Source organism: Castanea sativa, chromosome 6 (genome assembly GCF_040712315.1).
Source record: "Castanea sativa cultivar Marrone di Chiusa Pesio chromosome 6, ASM4071231v1".
NCBI classification, from domain to species: domain Eukaryota; kingdom Viridiplantae; phylum Streptophyta; class Magnoliopsida; order Fagales; family Fagaceae; genus Castanea; species Castanea sativa.
The window spans coordinates 45679040-45689870 of NC_134018.1; the positions used below are offsets into that span (position 1 = coordinate 45679040).

Consider the following 10831-nt stretch of genomic DNA (forward strand, 5'->3'; position numbering starts at 1 on the left):
CACACCTAAACGACGCCGTATCCCTGATCTGAATTGGTTTAGGAACTAAAAGTGGTGAAATAAAAATATAGGGACCAATCCAAAATAGAAATAGGGTCAAAATATAGGGACTAAAAGTGCATTTAAGCCATATATAAATTTTATGGATCAACATATTTTGGCCAAAGTTGTTACTCCAACATTTTTATACAGAAATTTTAGTTGTACAATCAAGATCGTATGCCAAATTTTTTTTTTTTTGAGACTCTACACTTGTGTTTATGAAAAAATACCCTTCATGGCTAGTATATTTCACTTCGGACGTCTTTAACAACTTTATGAGATAATTGTCATGTGAAATTTTACCAGGGCCAGCTCAAGGTATTGTGGGGCCTAAGGCGACAACTTTAAGTGAGTTATATTCTTATACTTTGAATATTAATAGAATATTTATTTAACTTTTGTTTTTTTTTTTTCCATTTAAAATCTATTTTCTTAGAAAAAATTACAAATTAAAATGAACCTATCGCATTACTTAATGACTATACAACTAAAATAACACTATTTATTGAATGAAGTAACCAAATACTAAAAAATTATGATTGAGAATTTTAATAAAGTTATATATTTGATATCTCTAAGTAAAATTTTAGTACAAATTTATTTACTAGTGTAAGATTGATGAGTTCTTTTAACATTTATGCGTGAGAGATTAAATGATTGACCCATCCAATGAAAACATTTTTCTTTAACTGGTTTTTCTTTGATAAAATACAACTACTTCTTATTTATTGATAAATATTTAGGGCTTAATTAATACTTTTTTGGGTACAAGAATATCTTTATTGGTAAAAATTTAGAGGCCTTTTTTCATTGGGGGCCTTATGCAGTTGCTTATTTGGCTCACCCATTGAGCCAGCACTAATTTACTGGAGTAAATTCAAATTTGAAAGGTAGCAGTACCTCAACTTGGATTCTACTAAGTCTTCAGATCCTAGAACTAAGAAAAGTATTATTGATCAAATGTAGTTCCCTGGTGACTTCCTCTATAGTCATTCTTTCTTTTGGTGACTCCATGCTACATGCAAGTCCAATCTCAAGTACTGAGACTAAGCACTTGTACACATTGGCTTCCACTTGACAGAGGTGTAGGGAATTTTCACGAATTCTTAAACCTGTGATAAACAAAAATAGAGAAAAAACACACGCCAAAGAAAAATAATCACACGCACATGATAGTATTATGTGGTTCGGCAATTTGCCTACATCCACGGAGTTGTAGAGATTTCACTATTATTAGGGAAAAATACAAAGTGCGGCTATGGTTCTTTTTCTCTCTCAAAACCGACTACACAAAACCCTAATCACAAAAAACTTTGTTTTCTACATCCTGCGCACAGGATTTACAATGGGTTACAAAACGGGTAAATTTTTTTTTCCCGGGGGCGTTGCCCCCAAACCCCCAAAAGGCTTGTCCATGAGCACTTTAGCTTAGGCCTATCGGCCCAAGCCTCCACTCCATGTACTAAACCTCAAAAAATCAACCATTAAAAACCACATAACATTATTTGAGTCGAGTCGAGTCAAGTCGTCAACTGGATCAAACACAAACTAAGCTCCACAAAAGCCCAACAAGAGGTTCACAATACCCTAGGTTTCTTCATTTGCTTCAATTTCATTCTCATTATTATCTTCTCTAGCTGCCAGTACTGCTACTGGCATTTCTTTGACTTCTCTAATGAGAAGGGTTTGGTCCACAACTTGAACAAATCCTTCCGGCAATGCCATCTTAAGTTCTTAACAAAATTGTAGAGATTGAGATCATCTTTAAACATTTCATTAGTTGGTCTCTTTCCCAGGAACAACTCTAGCAGAAAAATACTCCAAAGCTATACACATCCCCCTCAATTGATGCCTTGCATCCCATGCCATACTCTACAGTTTATGATATGTAAGAAGATTTGCGGTTCTTATTTTAATGAGATTTGAGATTTAATGGGAGTACAAATTCATTTCACTTGTCAAAAAAGCAAAAAGAAGTTGAACTTAAGGAGAACGGTATGATATATGCTATCATTTCAAAATTCCATTTATGAAAGATGATAATTTCTTTATTAGAATATCACCTGGTACATGTTGAACGGAAAATATGGTTAATGGTCAGGATTATGATAATCTAATTTAATTATTTTACAACTGTTACAATTTGCACACTTTACTTTAGGTCCTTGACTGGAGCCAGGTTCAAATAAAATCACGAGTCCTATTATTATCCATTACTTGAATATTATTTGTTCACAGACGCAATAACAAAAAACAATAGCATAGTTCTGTTTTGAGGCCAGCTATTCCATATTTGGTGTTGTTGATTGACAAGCTATCATCTCAACTAATAGATTTGAGGAAGTGAATGCCGAAAAAAAATGCTTAGTCAATAGTTGATGTCTGCCAATTAACCAAATCTATGATTTATCACGGCATAATTCATGTTAAGAGCTGTGTGTGTTTCTGTGCTGCATGTTAATACAAATAGAATAGGTTTTACCTGGAGCAGCATAGCCAATAGATCATTTTACCCCAATTGTGCTAGTTTGCGTTTTAGAAGAATAAGTCATGGTTGAGAGTAATTTCGCCAAACCAAAATCGCTTACATGATCAACAATGTCATTGTCAAGAAGAATATTGCTAGGCTTCAAATCACAATGAATGATTGGTTGCATAGAATGACTATGAAGATAATCTAATGCCGAAGCAACATCAATTGCAATATTTAGTCTCTGAAGAAGGCTCAAGTCCCTTGGTCGATCTTCCCTATCTATCTTTGGATGCAGCTAGATATCTAAACTCCCATTTCTCATGAATTCAAAGACTAGAGCTTTGAATTGATTCCCACTATAATCTATGCTGGAGCAACAAGTTAATATCTTAACAAGATTCCTATACTAGATATTTGTTAATACAACACATTCAGCCAAAAAACTCCTAGAAGCACCCTTTCGTTGAAGGTTAAGGACCTTTATAACAACTAATCTTTCTTCAGGGTGAAGAACTCCTTTATATACAAATCCACAACTACCAAATCCAATTAAGTTACTTGGAGAAAATCCATTGTTTGTGATAAAGAATTTTGTACGACACATTTGGAAGGAGTTCTATTGTTAAGACAAAAGAAGAATCCCTTTTTGATTTTTTCCTCCAAAAAGGAACAAGAAGGAATGAAAATAGAAGGAAACATAGAATAACAACAGCATTGCAATTATTAGTTTGAATGAAAGGGACTTCCTTGGTTTCATGACTTTGACAGGACATGGAGGCAACTGCAGTAGTTTAGTATTTCCATTTACAGATGTAGCACTTGCATTTTCGAAAACTCCCTCTGTTGGTACCTCACCCTCGGTATCATTGAATGAGAGGTTCAATTTTTTTAGAAATGGAAGCTTTTCTAAACCTTTTGGAGTTGATCCTGACAGGTAATTTCTTGAAACATCAAGGAACTGAAGGCCTTTTAAGTAGGCCATAGATGAAGGTAAAGATCCTTCAAAGGAATTCCCTTGCAAGCTAAGGTATTCCAAGCTCAAAACAATTTCCTATGGAGCTAGGAATTTCCCCAAACAAATTATTTTCTGAGATATCAAGTTGGTTAATGTTTTTCAGATTGCCTACCTCAGAAGGCAGTTTGCCATCATATGAGTTGTGAGACAAATTGAGTAGTGTTGTAAGGGAAGTTAGACCAATAAGCTGCTGGGGGGTGAATCCATGAAAATTATTTTGTGAAAGGTCTAAGTATTGCAAATTTTGGCAATTACCAATACTTGGAGGTATGCTTCCTTCTAATCTGTTTTCATCTAAATCAAGTAGGAATAACTGAGTAAGGTTGCCTATGGAAGTCGGTATCTCTCCTAACAATCTATTTCCATTTAAAGCCAAAAGTTGAATTTTCTGAAATTTCTCGAAAATAGTGGGAATGAGGCCTGTGAAAAGATTACACTCCATGCCTAAAGCAATTAAGTTGCCAAGATTCCCTAATGTTACAGGAATAGTTCCAGAAATTTCATTGCTTCCAAAATATAATTCAGTAAGTTGGGTTGACAAGTTGCCTACAGATATGGGCAAAACACCTCCAAACTGGTTTGTACTCAAATCCATTGTTTCTAGTTTACTACAATTTGTCAAAGATGTTAAGAAATCCAGGCTCCCTCCTAGGTCATTGTCACTCAAGGCTAGCCAATAAAAATATGGCAGATTTCCCATATTAGTTGGAACTGATCCCAAAAAATAGTTTTCACCTAGATCAAGTATTTGAAGCTGAGATGCATTGCATAATGAAACAGGAATTGGCCCAGGGAATTTATTATTACCAAAGAGAAGACTATTGAGATTAGGAAGAGTGAGGCCTATGTTGTCTGGAAGTGTACCTTCAAGTTGGTTTTCTGAAAATGAAATGGTTTGGAGAGATGATATATTGTAAAGGGAGGAGGGGATTGTACTTGACAGATTATTGACTGAAATTGAGAAAAAGTATAAGCCTTTTAGTTTTAGATTACCTATGCCATTTGGAATATTTCCCACCAATTTGTTATCTGATAGAGACAAAATTTTGAGTGAGGAAAGATTTACTTTTTTGATAACGAGGAAAGATTTACTAAAGATGTTGGGATTTCTCCTGTCAGATTGTTTCCACTAAGTTGAAGCGTTTGAAGCTTCAACAAAGATCCTAACTCCGCTGGAATTTCCCATTAAGTCTATTCCAAAGAAGATTGATGAATCTGGCATTGGAGCAGTTGGACAAGCTGGATGTCATTTCATCTTCCAATGTGTTGTTGTTAAGGTTGAGCGTTTGTAGTCGGAACAAATGACCAACTTCATGTATGATTTCACCATAAAAGCTGTTGTTTTGAAGATTGATGAACCTAAGAAAGGTGAGGTTGCTGATGTAAGGTGATATGGATCCTTGCAATTTATAGCCTTGTAAGTACAAAGCCATGACTCTTTGGTGTCGTCGGCCACATGTGATTCCAGAAGTGAATAGGATCATTCCATGAGCTCAACATCATATATGGATCATGAGATATTGATTCTTTGAATTTTAGCAAAGCCAAATGATCAGTCTCATTTGTTGGAGTGTTGGCAGTCATGGTGGGTTGCAATAAACATAGGTTCATAACAAAGATAAGGTATATAGGCCAAAATGCATATAAATGTTTTTGGTGAAGCTTCATTTGGTTTGAGGAGCAGGAAGCTGGTAAATTTTTTTGGTGTCACTCTCAGATATGCAACTGAACAACCTAGCTCGCTTGGTTGCAATTATGTAAGGGAGATGAGTGAAGGATTTAAAATAGAATTTATTTTATGTAAAGGTGACCTTACAATGAGAGCTAAGGTTGAAAAAAAAAAAAAACAGCCTCATTGACCATAAAAGAATGACCTCTCAAATCAGCATCTCCTATACTGCATTGTCTTGCCGGCTCCTACTGCTCAGTCCGTGCTTCTTTCACTCTTTTATGATAAAGAATATCAATTCTTGTGCCAATCGGATTCCATCGATGTCTCTACCTCATAGATCTTCTAGTCAATTGAACATTGTATGACTGAAATCATTTCACTCAATTGTATAATATGGGGTTGACCCTAATTATTTTTTTGAGAAAACATACTCGACTCCCAAAATTTTAGGATTAAGACTTGATTGTTGAAGAGTTTTCAGAATCCAAATAAAATGGAGTTAATACTTAGGAGTTTTAGTCAAGCGAAGAGTCAGTAGTTTCATTTGGTGAAAATTTCTTTTGACAAAGTATGATGTTCTTCAGTCATGTGACTCTCTATGAACATCAAGTATTAAACAACTATCTAATGAGTTCCACTTAATTTAATATTTTGAAAGAGAAATTTTCACCGTTTCATACTAATTTTTTGAAATTGAAAAAAATTAAGGCCAGGGGACCAAGGCCCTTGTGGTTTAAAGCATAGGTCCATCCCTGATGATATGCATATACAAGTATGACCCAAAAGAAGAGTGCACAACAAAAGGAAAATGCTAAAGTTAATATTAATTTTACCACAAAAATTTTACAAACTGAGTTGACAATGAATATCAACCATATAATAAATAATTTTTATTAATTTTGTTAAGTTAATAAATTAATTTATAAATCTATGTAATAAAATTTGTAGCATCATTAGTGCCATAACATGATAACAAAATCTTCCACTAAAATTTTCAAACAAGATTTAACAAACATGAGAACATATTTTACGTATAAATGCCAAATCAACTGCAGAGTAAGGAGAATCCACAAATCTAGTTTTAATGTAGTTTCTTGCAATGCAATCCAAGTAAAAATTAGTTAAGTTTGTCATTTCATGTAAAATTAATATCCTGTCCAGTAAGGTCGGGTCTAAACAACCGAATATGTTACTCAAATAATTTAATACAGAAAATTTAGTTATACAATCAAGATCATCTGCCCAAAAGAAAAAAATCAGTAATGGCCAGTATGTTACAACTTAGGACATCACCAATTTAAGAGACAATTGTCATGTGCAATTTTATTTAAGTAAATTCAAATTTGAAATGTAGCAGGACCTCAGATTGGATTCTCTAACCTCTTCAAATCCTAGAACCAAGAAAAGCATTTTTTATTGAATGTAGTTCCTTGCTAACTTCCTCCATATTCATTCTTTCTTTTGGTGACTCCACGGAACATGCAAGACCAATTTCAAGGACTGAGACTAAGCACTTATACACATTAGCTTCCACTTGGCAGTGATTAACTATACCTTGATTTACTTCATCTGCTTCAATTTCATTCTCATTATTATATTCTCTAGCTGCCACTGCAGCTGCTGGAATTTCTTCAACTTCTCTTATGAGAAGTGTTGGGTCCACAATTTGAACAAGACGTTTTGGCAATGCCATCTTAACAAAATTGTGGAGATTGAGATCATCTTTAAACATTTCATCAGTTGGTCTCTTTCCCAAGAACATCTCCATTAGAAATACTCCAAAGCTATACACGTCCCCCTCTGTTGATACCTCGCCGCCCATGCCATACTCTACAATTTATGATATGTAAGAAGATTTTGCAGTTCTTATTATAATGAGATTTGGGTTTAACGAGAGTGCAAATTCATTTGATTCATCAAAAACCAAAAAGAATTTGAACTTAAGAAAGAAGGATAAGATAGATGCTATCATTTCAAAATTTCATGCGAAAAAAATGAGAATTTGTACATTAGAATAGAACCTTAGGGTCTCTGGTGGAACTTGGGAGGTATTTTTTAATTTATATGAAGCACAAGAAACATGGTTAATGGTTAGGACTATGAAAATGTAACCAAATTATTTTACAATTGATATGGATATGTTGCACACATTAGGTACTGGCCTTCCTAAATGCCTTTGCTGGACCCATGTTCAAATAAAATCAGAGGTCCAATTATTATCCATTACTTGAATAATATTGGTTGACATGCAGTAAAAAAAAAAAAAAAACATAAAACAATACATTAGATCTGTTTTGAGACCAGCTATACCATATCTGATATAGTTGATTGACAAGCTGTCATCACAACATACAGAGTTGAGGAAATAAATGCCTAAAAAAAGGCATGGCCAATGCATAGTCAATAATTAGCTCTGTCAATTAATGAAATTTATGATTTATCAAGATATAAATCATGTTGTGAGTTTGTGTTTCTGTGCTGCATATTAATACAAAGATAATTTGATATTAATAGTAGGATAATTGCAAAAAACAATTCAATATGTTTCAAAAACTGTTATTAACAAGATCCATAATCATTTTTAAGAAATTAGACAGTTGGAAAGATAGTTACCTGGAGCAGCATAGCCAATAGACCCCTTTATCCCAATGGTACTAGTTTGCTTTTGAGAAGAATCAGTAACAGTTGAGACGAGCCTTGCTAAACCAAAATCACTTACATGAGCCACCAAGTCATTGTCAAGAAGAATATTGCTTGGCTTCAAATCACAATGAATGATTGGTTGCACAGAATGGTTGTGAAGATAATCTAATGCATAAGCAACATCAATTGCAATATTTAGTCTTTGACAAAGGCTCAAGACCCTCGAATGATCTTCCTTGTTGATCTTTAGATGCAGCCAGGTATCTAAACTCCCATTTGTCATGAATTCAAAGACTAGAGCTTTAAATTGATTCCCACTGTAATCCATGCTTGAGCAACATGTTAATATCTGGACAAGATTCCTATGCCGGATATTTCTTAGTACATTACATTCAGCCATAAAACTCTTGGAAGCACCCTTTCGTTGAAGGTTAAGGACCTTTACAGCAACTAATCTTTCCTCAGGTTGAAGAACTCCTTTATATACAGAGCCAAAACTGCCAGTCCCAACTAAGTTACTAGGAGAAAATCCATTGGTTGCCTGATAAAGCATTTTATAAGAAACATTTGGAAGGAAGTCTATTGTTGAACCCAAAGAAGATGAATTCCTTTTTGATTTTTTCCTCCGATGAAGAAAAAGAATGAATGAAAACAGAAGGAAACATACAACGACACCAATGATTGAAATTTTAAGTCTGAATGAAAGGGACTTTGTAGGTTTCATGAATTCAACAGGACATGGAGGCAACAGCAGTTGTGGAACACCACCACAAAGTTTAGTATTTCCGATCGCTGATATAGCACTTGCATTTTTGAAAACTCCCTCTGTTGGCACCTTACCCTCGATATCATTGAATGAGATGTTCAAATCTTCTAAAAAATGAAGCTTTTCTAAACCTTTTGGAATTGATCTTGACAAGTTATTTCTTGAAACATCAAGGACTTTGAGGCCTTTTAAGGAAGCCATAGATGAAGGTAAGGATCCTTCAAAGGAATTACCTTGCAGGCTAAGGTACTCCAAGATCAAACAATTTCCTATGGAGCTAGGAATTTCCCCAGGCAAATTATTCTCAGAGATATCAAGTTGGTTAATATTTTTCAAATTGCCTACTTCAAAAGGTAGTTTGCCGGTAAATGAGTTGTGAGACAAGTTAAGTAGTATTGAAAGGGAAGATAGACCAATAAGTTGCGGGGGGATGAGTCCACTAAGATTATTTTGTGAAATGTCTAAGATTTGCAAATTTTGGCAATTACCTAGACTTGGAGGTATGCTTCCTTCTAATCTGTTTTCAAATAAATCGAGTAAGAATAACCGAGTCAAGTTGCCTATGGAGGTTGGTATCTCTCCTAACAATCTATTTCCATTTAATTTCAGTGCTTGAATTTTTTGAAACTTCTCGAAAATAGTGGGAATGAGGCCTGTGAAAAGATTATTATTCAAGCTCAAGGCAATTAAGTTGACAAGATTCCCTAATGTTACAGGAATAGTTCCAGAAATTTCATTGCTTCCAAAATATAATCCCGTAAGTTGGGTTGACAAGTTACCAACAGGTATAGGCAAAACACCTCTAAATTGGTTTGTACCTATATCCAAAAAATCTAGTCTACTACAATTGGTCAAAGATTTTAAGAAATCCAGGCTCCCTCCTAGGTGATTGCTATACAAGTCTAGATACCAAAGATCTGGCAGATTTCCCAAATTATTTGGAACTAATCCCACAAAATTGTTTATACCAAGATCAAGGACTTGAAGCTGAGATGCGTTGCATAATGAAATAGGAATTGGCCCAGAGAATTTATTAATACCAAATAAAAGTTCCCTGAGATTAGGGAGAGTGAGGCCAATGTTGGCTGGCAGTGTATCGTTGAGTTGGTTTATTGAGACTGAGAATATTTGGAGAGATGATATATTGTAAAGGGAGGAAGGTATTGTACCTGAGATTTCATTGGCTGAAATGGTGAAAGAGACTAAGTTTTTTAGATGACCAATGCGATATGGTATATTTCCCACCAAGTTGTTAAATTGTAAAGATAAATTTCTAATTGATGAAAGATTTCCAAAAGATTGTGGAATTCTTCCTGTCAGATTGTTTGCACTAAGCCCAAGCATGTCAAGCTTCTTCAAAGAGCCTAACTCTGCTGGAATTTTCCCATTAAGTTCATTCTATTAAAATTTATGATTCTAGCATTGGAGCAGTTGGATAAGATGGATGGTACTTCACCTTCCAATGTGTTATTGTTAAGATACAGCTCTTGTAGTCGGAACAAATGGCCAACTTCATGTGGGATTTTGTCATAGAAGCTGTTGTTTTGGAGATTGATGATCCTAAGGAAGGTGAGGTTGCTGATGTAAGGTGATATGGATCCTCGTAACTTATACCCTTGTAGGTCCAAGGCTGTGACTCTTTGGTGTCGTCGGCCACATGTGATTCCAGACCAGTGGCAGAAGTGCATAGAATCATCCCATGAGCTCAACATCATATATGTGTCAGTGATTGATTCTTTGAATTTAAGCAAAGCCAAACGATCAGTCTCATTTGTTGGAGGGATGGCAGTCGTGGTAGGTTGCAATAAGCATAGTAGGCTTATAGAAAAGAGGAGTATAGGCCAAAATGCAAATAAATTGGTTTGGTGAAGCTTCATTTGGTTTGAGAAGCAGAAGGCTGGGAGATATTGTGGTCTCAGATATGGAAATGAATAACCAACTTCACTTGGTTGCAATTATACATATGAAGCACCCATCAAAAATATATATATACACACACACATATGAAGTAATGATAAGTTGTGTGCTGGACCATTAAGAGCACGTGAGCCGTATGGTTTAGCACATGAGCTTGTTCCAAAAGTCTTGAAGGCTAGCTTTCTCATTTATTTAGAAATGACTTAAGTGTGTGGGATACGCGGAAGAAAGAAGAAAAATTGGCTGAAGCAAATGCAAAGTCATTCGGCGAGTGAGAAATGAAGAAAAAGAAAGACTCACGGA

General features: G+C 35.0%; 1 protein-coding gene and 1 pseudogene across 1 annotated transcript; both read right to left on the bottom strand.

Annotated features, from left to right (window-relative positions):
* Positions 1-966: 966 nt before the first annotated feature.
* On the bottom strand, positions 967-5198 carry LOC142638357 (uncharacterized; annotated as a pseudogene).
* A 1180-nt stretch (positions 5199-6378) lies between these two features.
* Positions 6379-10488, bottom strand: LOC142638172 (LRR receptor-like serine/threonine-protein kinase EFR). The gene is given in 3 exon segments (XM_075812181.1): positions 6379-7032; positions 7816-10011; positions 10014-10488. Coding segments are annotated over 3 exon segments (3117 nt in total). The 3' UTR covers positions 6379-6586.
* Between the last annotated feature and the right edge of the window lie 343 nt (positions 10489-10831).